Source organism: Heterodontus francisci, chromosome 5 (assembly GCF_036365525.1).
Source record: "Heterodontus francisci isolate sHetFra1 chromosome 5, sHetFra1.hap1, whole genome shotgun sequence".
Lineage (NCBI taxonomy): Eukaryota > Metazoa > Chordata > Chondrichthyes > Heterodontiformes > Heterodontidae > Heterodontus > Heterodontus francisci.
In genome coordinates this window covers 146809796-146837219 of record NC_090375.1, presented here as the reverse complement: position 1 = coordinate 146837219, position 27424 = coordinate 146809796, and the positions used below count along the sequence as shown (strand labels likewise).

Sequence of the window (27424 nt, the reverse complement as noted above, 5' to 3'; positions counted from 1 at the left end):
TATTGAGATAGAAGTGTCTCCAAACCCTGGGCAGACTTGTGACAGAAACTACACTGCTGTGCTGCAGAAGCTCGCCTCAAGACTGCAGAATTCTAATGACCCTGACAATGGTTGGTTAGTTCTTAATGTCGAAAGTCACGGACCTTCCTGAATAGCATAAAGACAAGAGAGTTAATTTTCAAGGGAGGAATTTAAAGTCCATTAGATTATTTCCCATTGTATTTTCTTAGAGATGGAATGAAAGAACTTTCCAGTAGAGAAAGCTGATACAGCTGCTGTGTGAAAGTTGACAAAACTTAATTTTAAATCTCAATGAGGCATCCAAATTGAAATGTATCTAGTTAGCATTTTTGGGAATTACCTGCAGAGTTTCAAATTACTAGCGATAGTTCCTAACTGATGGTCAGCGCTTACAGGCCCCTGCTCATAGTCAGGGGGCTGCGGTTCCCATTTGTGCCATTGGCGTAAGAACTGAAAAGTTGTATGATTTAACCACTGGGCTGAATTGCTATGCTTTGAGAAAGAACTTCAACCAGATCCAGAAATGGTGATTTCAAAGCCATGGTACTAATGAGGACAGAAAAGCCACTCACTTAAATCGAGAGCATCTGGAAAAATATTCCATTGTGCATTGAACCCTTTGCCAGTAATCTGCATAGACACCTGGAGGCTTTGTGTGGCCGCAAAGATCCTGATCTTTCTTAACCTGGGCACCCGAGAGTCTGCGTGAATATTATAAACATAGTTTATCCTGATTTCCTTTTTGCCATAGATCCAGGGTTTCAATCACAAGGAATTGAACATTGTGTACAAAACAGCATTTCAAGTATTCCAAAAATTGAAGGTTCAGTGTGATCAGTTTTAATAAAGAATTCAAAATAAACCACCAGCTTGATTAAAAGATCTTGAGCAGGGTTGACTCTATAGTGGATGGGACATAACTACCTCCTGATTCTTGGGAATAAAGTTTTATTTAAGGGTTTACTTAAAGCAGTTTCTCAGAATTGTGGTTTGGATTCCTGGGTTTGGCTCTTGCAGCCACTGCATTAATGCAGATGCTGATGGCGCAACAAGAACAATTATGTAGATTTCGCCTCCACGGTGTTTCTTTGGTCCTGTCAAAACCTTATCCAAATGCCAGAATGCTAGCTGACTCACTCTGCCCAGTGTCATAGCCTCTGGTTAGCACTTTCCATTGATGCAGACTCTCAGGGAGAGATGAGGCACATTGAAAAGGTGCATGTGTTGTAACTTGGTGCTGAAAATGCTTGCCAACACTTAAATAGTGTCTGAATCTGGATACCTATCAGTGTTCCCAGTAAACTTCGACTGTACAAGAAAAAGGACGAATGCTAGCAAAAATAAAATTTACTGAATCCGCTTGACTAATATGGAAAACTTCCTAACAGAGCAGTGTCTGAAGCAGACAGTGGGAAAAGAATAAACTACTCTTGGAGGTGGAGCCTATGATATACAGTCTGAGAACACTACAGAGGTGACATTCCAACACCACCCACATTAAGAAACCTATTCAAAAGATATCCCCAAAAGATTCTGGCCCATTGGTGACCTGGACTTAAGCAGCATGTGGTGCGAACAAAGATGTTAATTGCCTGTGGCCAGACCATTTCTGAACTATAACTTAAGCGTGTGGAGGTAGTTTTATTCCTCCAAAGTATACAATTTAGTTTAACTAGGATAACTGTAAGCTGAGATTTATGTGCTATGGGAGTTTGTATGAATCCACCAGTAATTTCTAAAGTACAAATCTAATGATCGATTTATGAGTAATATTAAACCTAAGTGATATCATTTTATTAAAAGAAAATGAAGCTGGTCATGGTCTTTGAAACTTACTTTGATAGCATTTGATATTAAACACTGCCTCATCCAAGTTTTCCATAGTGAAGGCTATAGAAACAAGCTATTAGTTCTATACTGTATGTTAATGAACTAATTTATGCACTCATGTTGTTAACAACATCCTATCGTGCAGATGCAGTCTGTGCACTCCTAACATTTAAACAATATCCATTTGCTTTTAAGAATTATAAAAACAGTAAAAACTGATTACCACAAGCGTACTATCTCCCACATTGGAAGCTATAAGGCCATCAATTGCTCCATTTTCTGCATCACGGGCATGTAACCTTTGCATTCGATTCTGGTGAATTTTGCGGCAAATCAGGACAGCAACCACAGACAAAACTACCAGCACTATGACTGGGCTAACTACAAAAATTATTAATGTCTCCACACTGTAGTCAATTGGCTCTCCTTTTGGTGCTGAAAAACAGAACAAAAATCAGTAAAATAACCAACTTCATTTCTGTCACAATTTGGTGGCTTTAATGTTTTTGAGAATTATTGAAAATAGAGACATGTCGAAGCTTTTCGTCTTGCACTCATCAGACAAGATGCAAGAATAACCGATGTGAGGGAAAACAACAACTTATACTACATGAGAACAGAGTGCTGACTGGTTGGCAAGTGAACTTTGATTGGTAGAGGCATTGCCATGGAGAGTGCACGTGCGGTGTTTGCCACTAACAGGATACTGCCGTCAAACCAAAAAGACGTCCTGCCTATCACACAAATGAGTAATGTGATATATGAATTTCAATGCCAGTGTGATGCTACGTATATAGGCCATACGTCCCAAAGACTGTCGGATCGTATCAAACAACATGTCCCTTCCACTGTTCGCAATGGGCAAGGTCCAGGCCGTACCCAACCAGCCTGTGCTTACAAAACTCAAAACACAGTGCCCAACATTAGGTGCGATTCCGCAATTGGACAACATTTGCTAAATAATCTTCAGTGTGCTAAGAATTACGCTGACAACCAATTTAAAATTGTAAGTAGGGCTCGCAGTGCAGTGCATTTGCGTGTACTGGAAGCTACATATATTAATACACATGGCCTGTTCTTTGCAGACAGGAAGAACATGTACACACGTTGCGCCTGTTTCAGCTGACCAAAATAAGTGACAGCCATTTGCTGGTTCATTTCTCAGGGAAATAAGCTGCCTGGTTTAAATTTCAAACAAAGCTTGGCAGTCAACTGCCAGTCACCGTAAACTGGTGCATTCTCCATGGTAACACCTCTACCAGAGTTCACTTGCCAACCAATCAGCACTCTCTTCTCTTGCAGTAAAAGTTGTTGCTTTCCCTTACATTGGTTATTCTTGTGTATTGTCCCAATGAGTGCAAGACGAAATGCTTCGACAACATGTCTCTATTTTCAGCAATCCTCAAGTTCTGTACTACCAAATGACTATATATTTAATGTTTTTCTTAGAGAAACTTTCTCTCTACAAGAGCACAGATCCACATGCATATTAGAGGAAACAATAAGATAATTTTATGTTTCAATAGTGCTTTAGAGAAATTCCTTGGGAGGTTTGCAGCAAATGAGAAAAGTGTTAGAGCTGACTGCAATCACGGTGTAGGAAAATGAAAAGCAAGGATGAAGGAATGGAATCTGGACCAGGGCTCAAGATGGGTTGTATCAGACTGGTTACTTGGAGCCATGTCTACTGTGAACCCAAGTGCAATTACCCAGACCAGGGTAACATACATGATTTATGGACCAGCATTTGAATCTACAGAGCACACCAGATTATACTGAAGCTGAATCAAGCCGACAGCATGAGAAATATAGGACTTAGAGGACCGGAACACAGGAACAGGTGGAGGCCATTCAGTCCCTTGAGCCTGTTCCGCCATTCAGTTAGATCATGGTTATTTGCACCTCAGTTCCATTTAACCACCTTTGATCCATATTCCGTGATACAAATCTGCCAAAATGAAACCTCTTAAACAACCACCCCTCAAATATTTCTGCAGGTTTCCCATAACATGACGGTGATTCAAAGATTTTCTGGAGTCACCTGCAGCATGAGCTGAGAGATTTACTTCGAACACATAGGTCAGCCAAGGAACTCCCTAGAACCTGCTCATGCTCACCCGTCTTATTTCAGTGTTGCTTCCAGCTTTATGTGAAGGAACAGAAGCATCAACCAGCAACTCAAGAAACCATTTGGAGCCATGAGTGCCTTCCAAGGAACTGTGGTCTAGAGGTCATAGATTCTCATGCATCATCCATGTTTAGAGCAGCTAGAGAAATATGCAGATCCGTTCTTCTTTGTATAAAAACATAGACACCACACCTCAACAGTGGCACACAATGAAGCTGCCATCCTATAATAAATAAATATGCTCCATTATTTGGTTCTTTTTAGAATACGTGATTATAGATGAACCCTGGGCAGCCATGGGAATTATACAGCCTTCAATCCTCCCCAGTGGTAGGCTCCTCTCAGCCTTCAAGCCAATAGTCCATTAATGGTGACCTTCATTCCCTAAAAATTCTGCCATGCAGCCTAACACTCTCTATTTTCAAGATGTTCCCTGGCCTTGCGCGCCTCCACACATAAATCATACCATAGCTGTACAACAGCAATCTTTGTCCAGCAGCTCCAATTTTGCTGTCGGAGTTTAACTGACACCTGCAGTGGTCACGACATACAAATGCAGATCATCACATTTCTACAGAACCACCACCTCCAACACGCACCAAAAAAGATAATGGGGCACAGAAGATCAAAGGCATCCTTGTGACCTGTATCCCATCGAGACAGAAAGCAGTCCCTAGTTAAGGTTAAAGGAGCTTACCACACTCCCTCTCCCTGATGACTGAAGGACTAGGTGGCTCACAAGAAACTCCACCCACCCACCCCCATAGACAAATTATTGATGCGAAGGCAAGAGGGGTCACCAGAGTGAAACTGAGGACTGATGAAGGGAAGGGGACTTCAACCCCACATCCCTATGCCCCAAAGATAAAATACATGCCCTGGCAGAGGGAAGGACTGATTCACTACCACTACCGCCCCCTCCACCCAACAAAAGTTTTCTTTCTCCACTCCTACATAATTTAATCTTTTCTCCTTATTCCCCCAACCATTCTTCTTCTCTGTTTACCCTTCTCTCTCCCCCAGAGTCTTATCCTCCATTCTCATGTCCTATTCCCCATATTTCACCACCAATCTCCTCCAACTGCCTCTTCCCACCCCTTGGTTCAATTATCCCCAGCCTTGAATGTGACCTGATACAAACAATGCACTTGATCTTGACTCCTGAAGAATGCCACAAGAGATAAACTAACCATGTACCAATGGTCCAATGGTAATGTTCTTTCACCCTTCAAAAAGCTGATAAGGATTAGAGGGTACAGAACTTTGTCCTTAATTACCATCAAGACAGCTTGCTCTAAAAAGGCTGCGTTGGGGGGCGGGGAGGGGGAGGAAGAAACGGAAGAGGAGGTAGATTACCCAACTATGGGACCTTCATTCTTCGAATGGTATGTATCCTCAACATACAGTCAGAGAATATGTTTGACAGCATGATATGCTCTGGAACAACTGGATCCTAAGCACACATGTAAAAATGGCTGCTAATATGCAGGTAGATGGTGTCATTAGTGATCTTCTACCACTGTGCTGTATAAAGCCACTGTGCTATTGCACCAGTTTATTTTGACCCAAAGCTAAAGTGCTTAAATCAACACCACCCTGCTTCAAACTACAACCCTGTGGAGATGGATGGTTATGGCATGTGGAGGATACATATCATTCATAAAGACAACCCTGCAAGGTCCCATTATTCACATATTCACACAACAGAGTACACCAAAAAACAGATTTAGGAAGGGGGAGGTCCTGCATGGGAATCATAAAGCCAGCTGTCAGGAATGATCTGCAAAAGGCAGTTAACACGAGACAGTACGCTTAGTAAATGTGTGAGAATTGTTCCATATCTATCCCCCAAAAAAAGAAGTTAAACTCTGTGAGCCCCTAGACTCAGAATAATTCTTGTTGCTATTCTTGGAGCACCGCTCAAAAGATCATTATCCCTTTGAAGAAATACAGAACTCTGGTAGTTGTCATATTCTGAGCTAGTTTTCCATCCAACTAATTCACCATTGATACCACAAGCCATAATCTTTCTTTTGGATGTAGCACAATGGTGCTTCATAAAATTCCTTCTAGAAGTTCAACTAAATTAACGTACACTGTACAGCACTTACCCACTATTCTATATCAACTCGAATTCAAAATTAATGATGCAGAATTTATTGATTCTAAATCTGTATCGAATACAAGAAAACAAGAAATAGGTGAAGGAGTAGGCCATTCAGCCCTTGGAGCTACTTCAACACCATTTTCCTGCATTATCCCCACAGCCCTTGGCCTTCACAGCCCCCTGGGGCAGAGAATTCCAAAGATTCACCACCCTCCGAGTGAAGAAATTCCTCCTCATCTCAGTCTTATTCGCAGACTGTGTCCCCTGGTTCTGAACTCCCCAGCCTGTTGAAACATCCTTCTTGCATCAACCTTGTCGAGCCCTGTAAGAATTTTATATGTTTGAATGAGATCACCTCTCATTCTTCTAAACTCCAGAGAATAAAGGCCCAGTCTATTTAATCTTCCCTCATGGGACAATCTCTCCAACCCAGGAATTAGTTTGGTGCACTCAATACTCCAGGTGGGGGTCTCACCAAGGCTCTATAAAATTGCAGTAAGACATCTTTACTCCTATAGTCAAATCCTCTTGTAATGAAGGCCAACATACCATTTGCTTGCTGTACCTTTCAGTGGCTCATGAACAAGTACACCCAAGTCCCTTTGAAATTCAACCCATCCCAGCCTCTCACCATTTAAGAAATACTCCGTATTTCTGTTTTTCCTACCAAAGTGGATAACCTCACATTTCTCCACATTGTATTCCATCTGCCAAATTTTTTCCCACTCGCTTATCTCCAAATCCCCTTGAAGCGTCTTTGCATCCTCCTCACAACTTAAACTTCCACCTCGTTTTGTGTCATCTGCAAACTTGGAAATATTACATTTAATCCCCACATCCAAATCATTGATATAGATTGTGAATAGCTGGGACCCAAGCACTGATCCTTGCGGTACCCCACTAGTCATAGCCTGCCAATCTGAAAATGACCCACTTATTCCTACTCTCTTTCTGTCCATGAACCAGTTCTCAATCCATGCCAGCATATTCCCCCCAATCCCATGTGCTCTAATTTTGTTCACTAACCTCTTGTGTGGGACTTTATCAATAGCTTTCTGTAAATCTAAATATACCACATTCACCGGTTTTTCCTTATCCATTCTGTTAATTACATCCTCAAAAATCTCCAACAGGTTTGTTATACATGATTTCCCTTTCATAAATCCATGTTGACTCTGCACAATCTTACTATTATTTTCCAAGTGTTCTGTTATCACATTCTTTATTATAGATTCTAGCATTTTCCTTACGATTGATGTCAGGCTAACAGATCTGTAGTTCCCTGTTTTCTCTCTTTCTCCTTCCTTAAATACTGGGGTTACATTTCCCACCTTCCAATCCGCAAGAACCATTCCAGAGTCTGTGGAATCTTGAAAAATAGCCACCAATGCATCTACTATCTCTACAGCCACCTCTTTCAACACTGGGATATAGATCATCAGGTCCAGGGGATTTATCTACTTTAAGTCCCATTAATTTCTCTAGATTTTTTTTTACTAATATTAATATCTTGCAGTTCCTTGTTCACACTAGTCCCTTGATTCTCCATTATTTCTCAGAGGTTTTTAGTATTTTCCTCCGTGAAGACAGACACAAAGTACTTGTTTAGTTTCTCTGCCATTTCCCTATTCCTCACTATAAATTCTCCTGACTTCGCCTGTAATGGACCCATATTTGTCTTTGCTAATCTTTTCCTTTTTACATAGAAGCTTTTGCAGTCTATTTTTATGTTCCTCGCTCATTTACTCTCATATTCTATTTTCCCTTTCTTAATATTTTTCTTGGTTCTTCTTTGCAGAATTCACAGCAAAGTGAAATCCATCTACACTGCTCAAAATGCAGCCTATGTTTGTGTCACTGGCAAACTTGGAAATGTGACTTTGTATCATATCATCCAAGTCCTTAATAAAAACAATGAATAGTTGAGGCCCCAACATAAAGCCCTGTGGAACTACTAGTCATGTCCTGCCAATTAGAGCACCTGTCTATTATCCCTGCTCTCTCTTTCCTGCCGCTTAGTCAGTTTCCTAACTAGGTCAATAATTTGCCATTAATTGCCCGTCCATTACTTTAGTCACCTCTTCAGGCATGACATACCCATTTTACAAATACAATTTATGTTAAATATAAATATATATGTATTTTTAATGCAGCAGTTCTTCATGTGTACTTCACTCCTAAAACAACACAGGTGAGTAGGTGAAGCTGTTTCTGCCTGAAATAAACAGAGCACTTAAAATGCTATAACCAGCAACTTTGAAATTAACATTAATGCAATGGCTAACTGCTATCACATTTTGACCAATATAATCAACTGCCCATTTTGAATGTGGGCGTTAGGTAGTCGGGACTTTACTCAAAACCTTTTAGTAGAAACTCACATATTTCTTTCAAACTTCTTGAGGCCCAAGGGCTTTGCTGACAAACTTTCCTGATGTTTCTTTGGGTTAGAGATTCCAGAGCCAAAGTGATAATCTGGAACTTGAATGCATATTTCAATTGTGAAGAAACTATTCAACACATTACCTGTTCCTCTACATCTTTCTTCAAGTTACCCCTCAAGGGTCTGTGTGGTCTTCAACATATGTCTTTGGATCCTGCATATCTCAGCAATCTGTCCTTCTATTGCTCGCTTGCCACTTTTAATATTTATTCAGATATTTTCAAGTGTTCTTTGCAGGATTCTCAATCCTCGTTACTTTTTCCTACTATTTTTTAAAAATCTGTTTGGTCTTTAGTTTCTCTTATTTAGCAACTGTGATCAAATTGCTGTTAGGTTTTCCTTTGTTGTCAGAGACAGGTCCAAATTTCCAGTCAGATTTCACCGAAAAACTAGCATAACCCCATAGGAAATTCGAGGTAATCAGTATAACCCTGGTAGGTGGGGGCAAGAATAGGGTGGGCTGGTTCCCACATCCCAGCAGCACTGCTGCAAGTTTCCATTGGAAGTTAGTGCTGTTACTTGGATACATAGCAGAGAATCAGGCCTTTTAGCCCAAGTAGCCTGTGCTCATGTTTATGGTCCACCCTCACCCCCTTCTATTCTATTTACCTCATCTCAGCCTTTCACCATATCTTTCTATTCCCTTTTCTCTTATATATTAGTCTAGTGTCCTTCTGAAAGCATCTAAGCTATTTGCCTCAATCACTTCTTCTGGCAATGAGTTCTAGATTCCAACCACTCTCCAAGTAAAGAAATTTCTCATCTTGTCCCTATAGGATTGATCAGTAGCTGTCTTGTATTTTTGGATTCTCCTATATTTTCTCCACATCTATCCAGTCCAGCCATTCATGATTTTAAAGACCTCAGGTCAGTTCTAAGTCTCTTTTATAAAGAGTAAAGCATCAACCTATTCAATCTTATCCGATAGTTGGAATCTCTTAGTTCTGTACCATCCTTGTAAATCTTTTTCAGACATTCTCCTGTGCTTCTATGTCCTTTTTACAGTATGGAGACCAGAACTGTGCACAGTACTGAGTATGGCCTGACCAGGGTCCATGCAAGTTTAACAATAGCTTCACTACTTTTGAATTCAATACCCCTAGAAATACATCCCAGTGCTTTGTTAGCATTTTTAATTACATTGCTAACCTGCGACGCTGGGTATGTCAGAACAAAAACTGTATTTTCCATCATTTTCAGCCTAGCAACACATGCACATCCTAAGCACCCACCCTTGTTAACACCCTTGGGGAGTGTGGATTTAAATTTAAAAGGCTAGTTACGGCAATGCAATCCATACCTTAAAATGGGGGTTTATAAAAATTCCACTTTCTTCTGTTTTCTAGTTCTGCTTCTCACTGAGTCCTTCCTCAAGCTCTTCTAGTTCCAAAGTGCGTTCTCCTAAAGTTGTGCACCACTGTAGTTATTTTTAGTCTTAGCCTTTTTATACAGTATTAAATCTAATTATGCAACAATCACTAGAGCTCACCGCTTGTACCTCAGATTACTAATTAACCCCCGTGAGCTGCTTAGTACACTACTCCATAGGTTGTGAGGCAGTTCTACTTTTTTGTTCAAAGCATTTCCACTAGTCTTAAAGAGATACACCACCTATCGTAATACATCAGTAGAGTGGTCACCCGTATCCCATTTCCTTTGATGGAAGGGCCAATATTTCATGATTCGACTATACCATATTGGCTCCCAGGCTGGATGAAAGTGGCAGCCCAACTGAAGCATGTTTGCCCTCCCACTAACATATCACTGTAACAGTGGAGAGTTTTCTGACATTTAAACCATGTCTAATAATCTCCATGTGGAGGCTTGGTTAATCAAGAAGAATGTATTCACTGTACAATAAAATTCATACATTCTTGCTCAGCAGTAAGACACTTTTGTAATTCTGCAGTTCAAATCACAGGCAGTCGAAATGGTTGTAGAATCTGCATAGATTTCAATTACCCTCAGTATTGCAAGCAGTGAAAAGATAAAGGCCCACTATTACTGATTCACAAATCTTTTTGTTAAGCTGAAAAGCTTTACACCCATAACCGAACCTTTCCCTTTAATGTGGTGTCATGTTAGTCAGATCTTGTAGGAAAATGAACCAACCACTCTAAAAAGGGCAAATAACACACTCTGATAAAACTTATGAGAAACAGAGTAAGGGCAATGTGCTGTGCTTAATAGGCAATGCATCTGAGGAATAGTAACAAATTATCAATGAAATCAGGGCAATTGCTTGCATGCTTTGTCCACACTATATAGGTACAGAGTATCATATCTTTAAAACAAGACAGTACCTCACTGGTTGCCACCAAAAAAAGTGTCAGAAATGGCATTCAGCTACCATCTTTGCAATGTTCCAAAAGTTTTAAAAGGTTATATGAATTAGCTGCAAGTGATTCCACACTCATACACTCTTGCTGTTACTCACTTAATCAATTATGTTGGTTACATAAAGGGAAAAAACTTCAAAGTATAAAATCAGATGGGCAACCTAGATGAGGAATTCATTGAATGCTTTCAGGATAGTTTCTTAGAACAGCACATTCTGGAACAAACCAGAGAGCAGGCTATACTAGACCTGGTATTGTGCAACGAGATCGGATTAATTGATGACCTCATAGTGAAGGTGCCCTGAGGTAGCAGCGGACATACGACTGAATTTTACATTCAGTTTTAGGGAGAGAAGAATGGGTCCAAGACCATTATTTTAAACTTAAATAAGGGCAATTATGAGGGGATGAAAGCAGAAGCAGCTAAAGTGAACTGGCAAATTAGGTTAAGGGATTGGTCAATAGAGATGCAGTGGCAGACATTTAAAGAGATATTTCAGAGTACACAGAATTGATACATTCCGACGAGAAAGAAAAATTCCAAGGGGAGGACACACTATCTGTCGTTAACGAGAAAAGTTAAAGATAGTATCAAACTTAAAGAAAAAGTATATAATTGCACAAAGATGGGTAGCAGGGCAGAAGATTGGACAGAATATAAACAACAGCAAAGAATGACTATAAGATTGATAAGGAGGGAAAAATTACAGTACAAGAGGAAGCTAGGTAGAAATATAAAAACAGATAGTAAGAGTTTCTATAGATATTTAAAAAAGAAAAGAGTTAACAAAGTGAGCATTAGTCCTATAGAAAGTGAGTCTGGGGAATTAATAAGAGAAAATAAGGAGATGGCAGATGAATTCAACAGGTATTTTGCATCGTTCTTCACTATTGAGGATACAAGTAACATCCCAGTATTAGCTGTAAATCAGGAAATGGAAGGGAAGGAGGTACTTAAGAAAATTACAATCACCAGGAAAGTGGTGCTGAACAAATTGTTGGAGCTGCAGGCTGACAAGTCCCCAGGTCCTGATGGACTTCATCCAAGGGTCTTAAAGGAAGTGACCAGTGAGAACGTTGATGCGTTGGTTTTAATTTTCCAAAATTCCCTAGATTCGGGGAAGGTTCCATCAGATTAGAAAATAACAAATCTAACTCCTTTATTCAAAAAGGGAGAGAGAGACAGAAAGCAGGAAACTACAGGCCAGTTAGCTTAACATCTGTCTGGGGGAAATGTTAGAAGCCATTACTAAAGATGTTATAGCAGGGCACTTAGAAAAAGATCAAGGTAATCAGGCAGAGTCAACTTGGTTTTGTGAAAGGGAACTCATGTTTAACCAATTTATTGGAGTTCGTTGAAGGAACATGTGCTGTGTATAAAAGGGAACCAATGGATGTACTGTACTTAGATTTCCAGAAGGCATTTGATAAGGTGCCACATCAAAGGCTAGTGTGGAAAATAAAAGTTCATGGTGTAGGGGATAACATATTGGCATGGATAGAAGATTGGCTAGCTACAAGGAAACAGAGTAGGTATAAATGGCCTTTTCACTAGTTGGCAAGATGCAACGAATGGTGTGCTGCAGGGATCAGTGCTGGGGCCTCAGCTTTTCACAATTTATATAAATGGCTTGCATGAAGGGACCAAAGGTATGGTTGCTAAATTTTCTGATGACACAAAGATAAGTAGGAAAGTAAATTGTGAAGAGGACATAAGGGGGCTACAAAGGGATATAGACAGGTTGAGTCAGTGGGCAAAGATCTGGCAAATGGAGTATAATGTAGGAGTCACGAATGGTGCTGAACATTGTGCAATCATCAGCGAACATCCCCACTTCTGACCTTATGATTGAAGGAAGGTCATTGATGAAGCAGCTGAAGATGGTTGGGCCCAGGACACTACCCTGAGGAACTCCTGCAGTGATGGCCTGAAGCTCAGATGATTGACCTCCAACAACCACAATCTCAGGATTTCTACCAGTGCCACGTGATAGTCAGAGTAGAAATGAAAGAATAGTCAGGATGAATGCGTGGCTTGAGAGATGGTGCAGGAAGGAGGGGTTCAGATTTTTGGGACATTGGGACCGGTTCTGGGGGAGGTGGGACTATTACAAATTGGACGGTCTACACCTGGGCCGGACTGGAACCAATGTCCTTGGGAGTGCTTTTGCTAACGCTGTTGGGGAGGGTTTAAACTAATGTGGCAGGGGGATGGGAACCAAATGAGGAGGTCAGTGGACAGTAAGGAGGTAGTAACTAAAGCCTGTAAGGAACTAGATAATGAAGTCAGCGTGACTAAGGGGAAGAGTAGGCAGGGAGCAGATGATGAACGCAAAGGGACTGGTGGTCTGAGGTGCATTTGTTTTAATGCAAGAAGTGTAGCAGGTAAGGCAGATGAACTTAGGGCTTGGATTAGTACCTGGGAGTATGATGTTATTGCTATTACTGAGACTTGGTTGAGGGAAGGGAATGATTGGCAACTAAATATCCCAGGATATCGATGCTTCAGGCGGGATAGAGAGGGAGGTAAAAGGGGTGGAGGAGTTGCATTACTGGTCAAAGTGGATATCACAGCTGTGCTGAAGGAGGGCACTATGGAGGACTCGAGCAGTGAGGCAATATGGGCAGAACTCAGAAATAGGAAGGGTGCGGTAACAAAGTTGGGGCTGTACGACAGGCCTCCCAACAGCGAGCGTGAGATAGAGGTACAAATATGTAAACCGATTATGGAAAGATGTAGGAGCAACAGGGTGGTGGTGATAGGAGATTTTAATTTTCCCAACATTGACTGGGATTCACTTAGTGTTAGAGGTCTAGATGGAGCAGAATTTGTCAGGAGCATCCAGGAGGGTTTTCTAGAGCAGTATGTAAATAGTCCAACTCGGGAAGGGGCCATACTGGACCTGGTGTTGGGGAATGAGCCCGGCCAGGTGGTTGAAGTTTCAGTAGGGGACTACTTTGGGAATAGTGATCACAATTCCGTAAGCTTTAAAATACTCATGGACAAAGACGAGAGTGGTCCTAAAGGAAGAGTGCTAAATTGGGGGAAGGCCAACTATACCAAAATTCGGCAGGAGCTGGAGAATGTAGATTGGGAGCAGCTGTTTGAAGGTAAATCCACATGTGATATGTGGGAGGCTTTTAAAGAGAGGTTGATTAGCGTGCAGGAGAGACATGTTTCTGTGAAAATGAGGGATAGAAATGGCAAGATTAGGGAACCATGGATGACAGGTGAAATTGTGAGACTAGCTAAGAGGAAAAAGGAAGCATACATAAGGTCTAGGTGGCTGAAGAAAGACGAAGCTTTGAAAGAATATTGGGAATGTAGGACCAATCTGAAACGAGGAATTAAGAGGGCAAAAAGGGGTCATGAACTATCTTTAGCAAACAGGGTTAAGGAAAATCCCAAAGCCTTTTATTCATATATAAGGAGCAAGAGGGTAACTAGAGAAAGGATTGGCCCACTCAAGGACAAAGGAGGAAAGTTATGCGTGGAGTCAGCGAAAATGGGTGAGATTCTAAACAAGTACTTTGCATCAGTATTCACCGAGGAGAGGGACATGAAGAATGTTGAGGTTAGGAACAGATGTTTGATTACTCTCGGTCAAGTCGGCATAAGGAGGGAGGAAGTGTTGGGTATTCTAAAAGGCATTAAGGTGGACAAGTCCCCAGGTCCAGATGGGATCTATCCCAGGTTACTGAGGGAAGCGAGAGAGGAAATAGCTGGGGCCTTAACAGATATCTTTGCAGCATCCTTAAACACGGGTGAGGTCCCGGAGGACTGGAGAATTGCTAATGTTGTCCCCTTGTTTAAGAAGGGTAGCAGGGATAATCCAGGTAATTATAGACCGGTGAGCCTGACGTCAGTGGTAGGGAAGCTGCTGGAGAAGTTACTGAGGGATAGGATCTATTCCCATCTGGAAGAAAATGGGCTTATCAGTGATAGGCAACATGGTTTTGTGCAGGGAAGGTCATGTCTTACCAACTTAATAGAATTCTTTGAGGAAGTGACAAAGTTGATTGATGAGGGAAGGGCTGTCGATGTCCTATACATGGACTTCAGTAAGGCGTTCGATAAGGTTCCCCATGGTAGGCTGATGGAGAAAGTGAAGGCGCATGGGGTCCAAGGTGTACTAGCTAGATGGATAAAGAACTGGCTGGGCAACAGGAGACAGAGAGTAGCAGTGGAAGGGAGTTTCTCAAAATGGAGACGTGTGACCAGTGGTGTTCCACAGGGATCCGTGCTGGGACCACTGTTGTTTGTGATATACATAAATGATTTGGAGGAAAGTATAGGTGGTCTGATTAGCAAGTTTGCAGACGACACTAAGATTGGTGGAGTAGCAGATAGTGAAGGGGACTGTCAGAGAATACAGCAGAATATAGATAGACTGGAGAGTTGGGCAGAGAAATGGCAGATGGAGTTCAATCAGGGCAAATGCGAGGTGATGCATTTTGGAAGATCCAATTCAAGAGTGAAGTATACAGTAAATGGCAATGTCCTGGGGAAAATTGATGTACAGAGAGATTTGGGTGTTCAGGTCCATTGTTCCCTGAAGGTGGCAACGCAGGTCAATAGAGTGGTCAAGAAGGCATACGGCATGCTTTCCTTCATCGGATGGGGTATTGAGTACAAGAGTTGGCAGGTCATGTTACAGTTGTATAGGACTTTGGTTCGGCTACATTTGGAATACTGCGTGCAATTCTGGTCGCCACATTACCAAAAGGATGTGGATGCTTTGGAGAGGGTGCAGAGGAGGTTCACCAGGATGTTGCCTGGTTTGGAGGGCGCTAGCTATGAAGAGAGGTTGAGTAGATTAGGATTATTTTCATTAGAAAGCCGGAGGTTGAGGGGGGACCTGATTGAGGTGTACAAAATCATGAGAGGTATACAAAATCATGAGAGGTATAGACAGGTTGGATAGCAAGAAGCTTTTTCCCCAGAGTGGGGGATTCAATTACTAGGGGTCACGAGTTCAAAGTGAAAGGGGAAAAGTTTAGGGGGGGATATGCATGGAAAGTTCTTTACGCAGAGGGTGGTGGGTGCCTGGAACGCGTTGCCTGCGGAGGTGGTAGACACGGGCACGATAGCGTCTTTTAAGATGTATCTAGACAGATACATGAATGGGCAGGAAGTAAAGAGATACAGACCCTTAGAAAATAGGCGTCATGTTTAGATAGAGGATCTGGATCGGCGCAGGCTTGGAGGGCCGAAGGGCCTGTTCCTGTGCTGTAATTTTCTTTGTTCTTTGTTTTTTTTAAATCTTCCTTTGCGCTAGGTATGACTCCAGCCAGCGGAGGGTTTTCCCCGATTCCCATTGACCTCAGCTTTGCTAGGGCTCCTTGATGCCATACTCAGTCAAATGCTGCCTTGATGTCAAGGGCAGTCATTCTCACCTCACTTCTTGATTTCAGCTCTTTTGTCCATGTTTGAACCAAGGCTGTAATGAGGTAAGGAGCTGAGTGGCACTGGCGGAACCCAAACTGAGCGTCACTGAGCAGGTTATTGCTAAGCAAGTGCCGCTTGATGGCACTGTTGATGACACCTTCCATCACTTTACTGATGATTGAGAGTAGGCTGATGGGGTGGTAAATGGCCGGGTTGTACTTTTCCTGCTTTTTGTGTACAGGACATACCTGGGCAATTTTCCACATTGCAGGGTAGATGCCAGTGTTGTAGCGGTACTGGAACTGCTTGGCTAGGGGCGCGACAAGTTCTGGAGCACTGGTCTTCAGTATTATTGCCGGAATATTGTCAGGGCCCATAGCTTTTGCAGTATCCAGTGCCTTCAGTCGTTTCTTGATATCACGCGAAGTGAATTGAATTGGCTGAAGTCTGGCATCTGTGATGCTGGGGACTTCAGGAGGAGGCCAAAATGGATCATCAACTCGGCACTTCTGGCTGAAGATTGTTGCAAATGCTTCAGCCTTATCTTTCGCACTGATATGCTGGGCTCCCCCATCATTGAGGATGGGGATTTTTGTGGAGCCACCTCCTCCAGTTTTATTTATTTTATTTTATTTAGAGATACAGCACTGAAACAGGCCCTTCGGCCCACCGAGGCTGTGCCGACCATCAACCACCCATTTATACTAATCCTACACTAATCCCATATTCCTACCACATCCCCACCTTTCCTATATTCTCCTACCACCTACCTATCCTAGGGGCAATTTATAATGGCCAATTTACCTATCAACCTGCAAGTTGTTTTGGCTGTGGGAGGAAACCGGAGCACCCGGCGAAAACCCACGCAGGCACAGGGAGAACTTGCAAACTCCGCACAGGCAGTACCCAGAATTGAACCCGGGTCGCTGGAGCTGTAAGGCTGCGGTGCTAACCACTGCGCCACTGTGTGTTTAATTGTCCACCACCATTCACGGCTGGATGTGGCAGGACTGCAGAGCTGAGATCTGATCCGTTGGTTATGGGATCGCTTAGCTCTGTCTATCGCATGCTGCTTTACGCAGTTTGGCACGCAGATAGTCCTGTGTTGTAGCTTCACCAGATTGACACAGCATTTTGAGGTATGCCTGGTGCTGCTCCTGGCATGCCCTCCTGCACTCTTAATTGAAACAGGGTAGGTCTCCTGGCTTGATGGTAATGGTAGAGTGGGGGATATGCCGGGCCATGAGGTTACAGATTGTGGTTAAGTACAATTCTGCTGCTGCTGATGGCCCACAGTGCCTCATGGATGCCCAGTTTTGCATTGCTATACCTGTTCGAAATGTATCCCATTTAGCACGGTGATAGTGCCACACAACAGGATGGACGGTATCTTCAATGTGAAGGCAGGACTTCGTCTCCACAACGACTGTGCGGTGGTCACTCCTACCAATTCAGTCATGGACAGAAGCATCTGCAGCAGGCAGATTGGTGAGGACGAGGTCAAGTACGTCTTTCCCTCGTGCTGGTTTCCCCACCACCTGCCGCAGACACAGTCGAGCAGCTATGTCCTTTGGGACTCGGCCAGCTCGGTCAGTAGTGGTGTTACTGAGCCACTCTTGGTGATGGACATTGAAGTCCCCCACCTAGAGTACATTTTGTGCCCTTGCCACCCTCAGTGCTTCCTCCAAGTGGTGTTCAACATGGTGGAGCACTGAGTCATCAGCTGAGGGAGGGCGGTAGGTGGTAATCAGTCGGAGGTTACCTTGTCCATGTTTGACCTGATGCCATGAGAATTCATGGGATCCGGAGTCGATGTTGAGGACTCCCAGGGCAACTCCCTCCCTACTGTATACCACTGTGCCACCACCTCTGGTGGGTCTGTCCTGCCGGTGGGACAGGACATACCTGGGGATGGTGATGGTAGTGTCTGGGACATTGTCTGTAAGGTATGATTCCGTGAGTATGACTATGTCAGGCTGTTGCTTGACTAGTCTGTGGGACAGCTCTCCCAACTTTGGCACAAGCCCCCAGATGTTAGTAAGGAGGACTTTGCAGGGTCGACAGGGCTGGGTTTGCTGTTGTCGTTTCCGGTGCCTAGGTCGATGCCGGGTGGTCCGTCCGGTTTCATTCCTTTTTATTGACTTCATAGCAGTTAGATACAACTGAGTGGCTTGCTAGGCCATTTCAGAGGGCATGTAAGAGTTAACCACATTGCTGTGGGTCTGGAGTCACATGTAGGCCAGACCAGGTAAGGACAGCAGATTTCCTTCCCTAAAGGACATTAGTGAACCAGATGGGTTTTTACAACAATCGACAATGGTTTCATGGCCATCATTAGACTAGCTTTTATTATTTATTTATTTTTATTTATTTTATTTCGAGATACAGCACTTAAACAGGCCCTTCGGCCCACTGAGTTTGTGCCGACCAACAACCACCCATTTATACTAACCCTACAGTAATCCCATATTCCCTACCACCTACCTATACTAGGGGCAATTTATAATGGCCAATTTACCTATCAACCTGCAAGTCTTTGGCGGTGGGAGGAAACCGGAGCACCCGGCGAAAACCCACGCGGTCACAGGGAGAACTTGCAAACTCCGCACAGGCAGTACCCAGAACTGAACCCGGGTCCCTGGAGCTGTTAGGCTAACCACTGCGCCTTCTGCTGTGGTGGGTTTCGAACCCATGACCCCAGAGAAATACCCTGGGTCTCTGGGTTACTAGTCCAGTGATAATAGAATAAATTAGAAAAGCTAATCGAATATTACCATTTATTGCGAGATGAATTGAATACAAAAGCAGGGAGGTTATGCTTCAGTTATACAGGGCATTGGTGAGATCACATCTGGAGTACTGTGTACAGTATTGGTCTCCTTGAAGGAAGGATGTAAATGCGTTGGAAGCGGTTCAGAGAAGGTTTACTCAACTAGGCTTATATCCACTGGAGTTGAGAAGAGTAAGAGGCAACTTGATTGAAACATATAAGATCCTGAGTGGTCTTGACAGGGTGGATGTGGAAAGGATGTTTCCCCTTGTGGGAGCATCTAAAATTAAGGGTCTCTATTTAAAAATAAGGGGTCGCCCATTTAAGACAGAGATGAGGAGAAATTTTTTCTCTCAGGGGGTCTTGAGCCTTTGGAACTCTCTTCCTCAAAAGGCAGTGGAAGCAGTGTCTTTAAATATTTTTAAGGCAGAGGTAGATAGATTTTTGATAAGCAAGGGGATGAAAGGTTATTGGGGGTAGGCAGGAATGTGGAGTCGAGGTTACAATCAGATCAGCCATAATCGTATTGAATGGCGGAGCAGGCTCGAGGGGCTGAATGGCCTACTCCTGCTCCTAATTCGTATGCTCGTAAAAATGGCTGTAAAACCAGACATTAAAGTTTCAAAATACCTGTTACTTTAATGATCTTGAGCATTTTTATTGCGAATTGTGCTAATTTTTTCTGGTAGCACTCAGGGAGTTTTAGATTGTTAAACACTCCTTCGATCGTTGTAGGTTGTTATATGTTTTTAAACATATAAGTTATTGGGTAATTGCAAAAAAATACAAAGGAGGTGATTTGTACTGCAGCTCATTATTCAAAAAATCTAAGGTTCTGTGAGGTCCCGGCAGCAAAATGTATTTCAGAATTCCTATTTCATCAGCCAAAGGCTACAGCAGAAAAGTAATGACAGCATTGCAGAGATTAAACTAGGTTCTGTAGGAGAAAAACACACTAAATGGGTGGCAGAGGATTACCGGCAAAGCTAAAATTAGAAACATACTGCATAAGACCGTTCGAGGTTATGGGGTCTACACACTGCCTGGCAAGTATGCCAAAGGCACCAATCTGGTATTTTTCTTGGAATAAGTGATGCTCTCAGGCAAACAGCAACATATACATTTGTCCCCCATGTTTCGTACAGAGGAATCAAGCCATCCCAATTCTTACCTTGAGAAAGGGGCATTGCTGTAATATTCCTGTTACACAGGTCTCCACTGCAGCACCGCACTACATGACTTTTTGAGGGTGAGGTCTTGCAGGACATTTCGCCCTGCTCAAGTACAGCGAAACAACCTTTCTGGAACACAGGAACTTCTCCATTCTGTGTCACTGAAGCAAAACACAGTTGACCGTAGCATTCAGTCTGTGTGCCACATGAACTGCCCTCACAGATGCACTGATATTGATTTGAGCTGTCTTCATCTACACACACAAAAAAAATGATCAAAATTTGGCAGAATATTAGAATGACTACAGGCAACTTTTCAAGACACTTCTTTGTTAAATTCAACATTTCAAATAATTTTGTGCATAGGTAAACGTAAAGAAAACAATGTAAAAACATACTTCTATTACATTCACTGAAACTTGTCAACCCCTTACCTACTGGGAAAAGGACTGTAAATATGATGAATTAATTACACCTCACCCTGCCCAAGAAATTTTCCTCGTCACTGATGCAGTCACCAAGCTGAACCCAGTTCATAAGGATACCCAGTGGAAAACAGGGACAGGATGGAATAGATGTAACATTCATAACAGACACTTGAAGACAAATTTCTCCAATAAGAAACTCAGCCATTCATCACTGGGCACAGCAGCCTAGTGGTTACAGATATCTGACCAGCAACCCAGTGGTTGCAAGTTCAAATCCAACCATAGCAAGTTGTGAAACTGAATTCAATAAAATCTAATAAATTGTGGGATAGCAGGAAATGTTGACCATGAAAGCTGCCAAATTGTTGTAAAACTTGTTCACTAATGCCCTTCAGAGAGAGAACCTGTCACCCCTACTTGGTCTGGTTGACTCTTTATGCCTTTAGGGCAATTAGGGATGGGCAATATCATCTTGCCAGTGTCACACACATCCAAAATACAAATCAACATACACAAGAACAAATATCATTAATAATTTCTTCCCTTAGTTCTGAAGAAGGTTACACAGTCAAAACATCACAACCTACTTTTTCCCTTTATGGCTGTTGATGGATCTGCTGTGCGTTTGCATCACTTGCAGGGTTTTCTCTTTATTTACCACTAATAGTCTGGATGCCTCATAACCTTTCATCCTAATCAGCTATATTTTTCTCCATTCACTGTTACATACACATGTAAGCAGAAGCTAAATCACATGTCAATAAATTATTTAAATCCAAAGTATATGCATACAGAGAATGAGACTGGAAAATCAACAGGAAATAAAGAAAAAAATTTTTAGGGCATGGATTTCCATCCACACAGCTTACTTCATTAGGTGGCTCTGTGCAGCAAGTTTTTTGAAATCTCTTTCCCAACTCAACTGCCACCTTGAGTTTGTTTATATTCTATTCATCAGCTGACTATGGGCAATACCATTAGCAATTTACCACCACATGATGTTACGACCAAGGTGGGAGGAGAGCACTGTTTTCTCTAGTTCCACTTCTCCACAGGGCACAACACATATTTAAATGTTTACCCAGTTACTGATACGTCAATCATAGCCTCTACTCTTTATCCCAGAATAAAATACACCAACCAGGTTTCTTTAAGAAACAACAAAATTATCAGTTTATTATAAAACAAGACATCACCAGTAACAAAACAAAGCATTAACTCGTAGGTGGAAATATGAAAGTTTCCTTTTTACCTTAGCCCCTCTCAAACCGAAAAAGAGAGATTTTCTCTTTAGAGCTCTGTTACAAAAAAAAGAATACTTTGGCTAATTCTTGAAGAAAAATGATGTGGAAAGATGTCAGTTCTCCCTTTATTCTGGCATCCCAAATATGTGTAGATGGCTGTCACTGGGATCCTTCCAGAACAGTTCTTTCCAGGCGATGTTGAAGATCAGTTTGGCATGCTTTCCAGGAGAAATGTAGCAACAGGGGTTTCTGGCAGGCCTTTCAGAAGGAATGCAGCATCAATTTCTCGATTTCTTAACACTCGCTTCTAAGAGCTTCTCAAAGAGATGGAAAAGCTGGGACGCTTTTCACAAAGATGGAAAAGGCTGAGCTGGTGTTTTGTCCTTGGCAGGATGATTTTCAAACTCCTTTCAAACCACTGTCCACATCCCAACTCACTGTCCAAAGCGAAACCAAAACCAATATCTCAAGAGTCAAGTCTCCTGACCCTTATAAATCCTGACCTGTCACTTCTCTGTAAACATCCTTCCCAAGTCAAAAAGCCCCCACTGGGTACTTACCTGAAGACAGATGAATTCCAGTAAGGCATGTTTACAAACCAAGTCCAAAAGACTTACCGATGACCTCTTTTTAAAAAAAAATGTCCAGCATCTATGGAATCCTTTTCAGTTTTAAAACCCAAGTCCTCAAAAAAATTTTCAGAAAAAATGGAAGCACTTTTGTAACACCTCCATCCCTGGAGGAATGAAATGCCATTTTCAAATGCGTTTCATTACAAAGTATGAAAAAAAATTTAAAATATTAAAACGCATTTACACATTCATTCTCATTCACTCTTTACCTGTAGCTAATCCAGTTCTGCTTTGTACCAGCTTTGCACACAGATAATGCAAAGCAAAGTTAAATCCTAGACAAAGCATCCGCAATTACATTATTTTTTCCAGCAGTGTGGATAAGGTTGCAATAGTAAACTCCATCAGAATAGTCTGGCATTCTGTTTTTTAAAATTTTCCACAAAGGCTAGGGGGTTATGATTAGTATATAACAGTGTCTCTCTGTAGTCATGGTGGTCACAGACCTCAAAAGGCTTAAGAGCTAGTAATAAGCCTCGGGTTTCTTTTTCCACTATTGAATGTCTTTTTTGGTGTTGATTTAGCTTTTTGGAAACGTATCCCACTGGCCTTTCCATGCCTGATTGTAACAGGACTGCACTGACCCCAGGTCACTAGCGTCCATTGCTACCTTGAAGGGCTTAGTGAAATTTGGAGCAGCCCACATTGGTTCATTAATCAAAATGGCTTTCAGCCTCTCAAAAGATATTTGGCACTCCCCTGACCACACTACCTTGGTTTTCTTATTTTGTAGCAAATCTGTCAGTGGAGCAGCCATAGTACTAAAATTTGGTACAAACCTGCGGTAGAAACCACACATCCCCAAGAACCTCATGATTTCTCGCTTAGTCTTAGGGGTAGGGAACTTCACCAATGGTTGTACCTCTGCTGTTCTTGGCAACAGTTGACCTTGCCCTACTATATGCCCAAGGTAGGTTCCTCGCGTTTTTGCAAATTCTCTTTTGGAATGGTTTATCACTAAATCAGCCAATTGTAATTTTCTAAACAGAGCTTCTAGTTGTTTCAAGTGGTCCTTCCAAGTGTCACTGTATACAAGCACATCGTCAAGGTAAACCACACAGTTAGTAATATTGGCTACCACTTGGTTCATTAGTCTCTAAAAAGTGGCTGGGGCATTTTTTAGCCCAAATGGCATCACTGGGCATGCGAAACAACCATCTAGTGTGACAAAGGCCGATATTTCTTTAGCTCGGGGTGTTAAAGGAACTGCCAGTATCCCTTTAACAAATCTACTTATGTAAGAAATGTGGTACTGCCCATTCTGTCAATAGAGTTTTCTAAGCGAGGAATTGGGTAGGAGTCTGCCTTTGTTACTGCATTAACCTTTCTGTAGCCTATGCAGAATCTAGTTTTTTTTATTCATTCATGGGATGTGGGCACCGCTGGCCATGCCAGCATTTATTGCCCATCCCTAATTGCCCTCGTGAAAGGTGGCAGTGAGCCACCATCTTGAACCGCTGCAGTCCATGTCGGGTAGGTACACCAACAGTGCTGTTAGGAAGGGAGTTCCAGGATTTTGACCCAGTGACAATGCAGGATGGTGTGTGGCTTGGAGGGGAACTTGCAGGTGGTGGTGTTCCCATGCAACTGCTGCCCTTGTCCTTCTAGGTGGTAGAGGCAGTGTGTTTGGAAGGTGCTGTCTAAGGAGCCTTGGTGCATTGCTGCAGTGCATCTTGTAAATGGTACACACTGCCGCCACTATGCGTCGGTGGTGGGGGGAGTGAATGGTTGTGGATAGGGTGCCAGTTAAGCGAGCTGCTTTGTCCTGGATGGTGTCGAGCTTCTTGAGTGTTGTTGGAGTTGCACCCATCTAGGCAAGTGGAGAGTATTCCATCACACTCCTGACATGCGCCTTGTAGATAGTGGACAGGCTTTGGGGAGTCAGGTGGTGAGTTACTCGCCACAGGATTCCTAGCCTCTGACCTGCTCTTGTAGCTTCGGTATTTATATGGCTACTCCAGTTCAGTTTCTGGTCAATGGTAACCCCCAGGATGTTGAGAGTGGGGGATTCAGTGATTGTAATGCCATTGAATATCAAAGGGAAATGGTTAGATTCTCTCTTGTTTGAGACAGTCATTGCCTGGCACTTGTGTGGCACAAATGTTATAGAGTCATAGAGTTTTACAGCACAGAAACAGGCCCTACGGCCCAACGCACCTGCACCGACCATCAAGCATCCTTCCTAACTAATCCCATTTACCCGTAGCCTTGTATGTTATGGCGTTGCAAGTGCTCATCTAAATATTTCTCGAATGTCGTGAGGGTTCCTGCCTTTACCACCCCTTCAGGCAGTGTGTTCCAGATTCCAAACCACCCTCTGGGTGAAAAAATTCCTCAACTCCCCTATAAACCTCCTGCCCCTTACCTTAAATCTATGCCTCCTAGTTATTGACCTCTCCGCAATGGGAAAAAGTTTCTTCCTATCTAACCTATCAATGCCCCTCTTAATTTTGTATACCTCAATCAGGTCCCCCCTTCAGCCTTCTCCGCTCCAAGGAAAACAACTTCAGCCTATCTAGTCTGTCTTCATAACTGAAATACTCCAGCCCAGGCAACATCCTGGTGAATCTCCTCTGCACCCTCTCCATTGCAATCACATCCTTCCTATAGTATGGCGACCAGAACTGTACACAGTACTCCAACTATGGCCTAACCAGCGTTTTATACGGTTCCATCACAACCTCTTACATTCTATGCCTTGGCTAATAAAGGCAAGTATCCTGTATGCCTTCCTAACCACCTTATTTACCTGTGCTGCTGTCTTCAGTGATCTTTGGACAAGCACCCCAAGGTCCCTCTGTACTCCCTAGGGTCCTACCATCCATTTTATATTCCATTGCCATGTTAGACCTCCCAAAGTGCATCACCTCACACTTCTCAGGACTAAACTCCAATTGCCACTGCTCCGCCCATCTTACCAGCCCATCTATATCGTCCTGAAATCTAAGGTTTTCCTCATTATTTACGACACCACCAATTTCCGTGTCGTCTACGAACTTACTGATCATACCTCCTATATTCATGTCTAAATCATTAATGTACACTACAAACAGTAAGGGTCCCCGCACCGATCCCTGCGGTACACCACTGGTCACAGGCTTCCACTCGCAGAAACAACCCTCTACCATCACCCTCTGCCTCCTGCCACTAAGCCAATTTTGAATCCAATTTGCCAAATTACCCATAGCCTTTACTTTCTTAACCAATCTCCCATGCGGGACCTTACCAAAAGCCTTACTGAAGTCCATGTGGACTACATGAACTGCTTTACCCTCATCTACACATCTAGTCACCTCCTCGAGAAATTCAATGAAGTTAGTTAGACATGATCTCCCCCTGACAACGTCATGCTGACTATCCATGATTAATCCTGCCTCTCCAAGTGGAGATTAATCCTGTGTCTCAGAAATTTTTCCAATAATTTCCCTACCACTGATGCTAGACTCACCGGCCTGTAATTACCTGGTTTATCCCTGCTGCCCTTCTTGAATAATGGTACCACATTCGCTGCCCTCCAATCCTCTGGTACCTCTCCTGTGGCCAGAGAAGATCTGAAAATTTGTGTCAGAGCCCCTGCTATCTCCTCCTTTGCCTCACATAACAGCCTGGGATACATCTCATCTTGGCCTGGGGATTTATCCACCTTTAAGCCCGCTAATACAGCTAATACTTCCTCCTTTTCAATCCTAATTTGATCAAGTATATCACAATCCCCCTCCCTGATCACTACACCTACATTGTCCTTCTCCATAGTGAACACCGATGAAAAGTAATCATTCAAAACATCACCTATATCCTCCAGCTCCACACAGACATTGCCTCTTTGATCCCTAATGGGCCCCACTTTTTCCCTGGTTATCCTCTTGCCCCGAACATACTTATAAAACGCCTTGGGATTTTCCTTTATCTTGTCTGCCAGTGATTTTTCATGCCCCCTCTTTGCTCTCCTCATTACTTTTTTAAGTACTCCCCTACATTTTCTATACTCCTCTAGGACCTCCGCTGTTTTCAGCACTCTGAATCTACCACATGCCTCCTTTTTTTTCCTTATCCAATCCTCTATATCTTTTGACATCCAGGGTTCCCTTGACCTGTTGGTCCTACTCTTCACCTTTACAGGAACATGCTGCACCTGAACCCTCACAATTTCCCTTCTAAATGACTCCCACTGGTCTGATGTAGACTTTCCTATAAGAAGCTGCTCCCAGTTCACTTTGGCCAGATCCTGTTTAATCATATTGAAATCGGTCTTCCCCCAATTCAGTACTTGTATTTCTGGACACTCTATGTCCTTTTCCATAACAACCTTAAATCTTACAGAGTTATGGTCACTATCCCCAAAATGCTCCCCCACTGACACTTCTACCACTTGTCCGGCTTCATTCCCTAGGATTAAGTCCAGTACTGCTCCTCCTCTTGTAGGACTCTCTACGTGCTGGCTCAACAAGCTCTCCTGAATGCACTTGAAGAATTCCGCCCCCTTTAAGCTTTCTGCACTAATACTATCCCCTACTATTACCCTATTATTATTGCACCTCTCTGAGATTTGCCTACATATCTGCTCCTCTACCACTGCCTGACTGTTTGGAGGCCTGTAGTACACTCCCAGTCAAGTAATAGCCCCCTTTTTGTTTTTAAGTTCTACCCATATGGCCTCATTAGAGGAACCTTCTAAGATATCATCCCTCCTTACTGCAGTAATTGTCTCTTTAATCAACAGTGCAATTGTCACCTCCTCTTTTACCCCCTCCCCTATCACGTCTGAAGATTCTATAGCCTGGGGTATTAAGCTGCCAGTCCTGCCCTTCCCTCAACCATGTCTCAGTAATAGCAATATCATATTCCCATGTGTTAATCAACGCCCTCAATTCATCTGCCTTACTAGTAAGACTGCTTGCATTAATATAGATACAATCCAGCC

At 42.8% G+C, this 27424-nt stretch overlaps 1 protein-coding gene across 4 annotated transcripts in view; it reads right to left on the bottom strand.

Annotated features, from left to right (window-relative positions):
* LOC137370088 (activin receptor type-1) overlaps window positions 1-27424 on the bottom strand; it is a 174841-nt gene that overhangs the window by 15631 nt on the left and 131786 nt on the right. For 2 of the 4 annotated variants that reach the window (XM_068032211.1, XM_068032213.1), the window contains 2 exons: window positions 20199-20453; window positions 2075-2286 (listed from right to left, as the gene is read on the bottom strand). In XM_068032211.1, the coding sequence (XP_067888312.1) occupies window positions 2075-2286; window positions 20199-20453 (467 nt within the window). Of the gene's footprint in view, window positions 1-2074; window positions 2287-3968; window positions 4089-20198; window positions 20454-27424 lie in introns of those variants that run through there. The other 2 variants (XM_068032215.1, XM_068032214.1) reach the window with 2 other exon arrangements.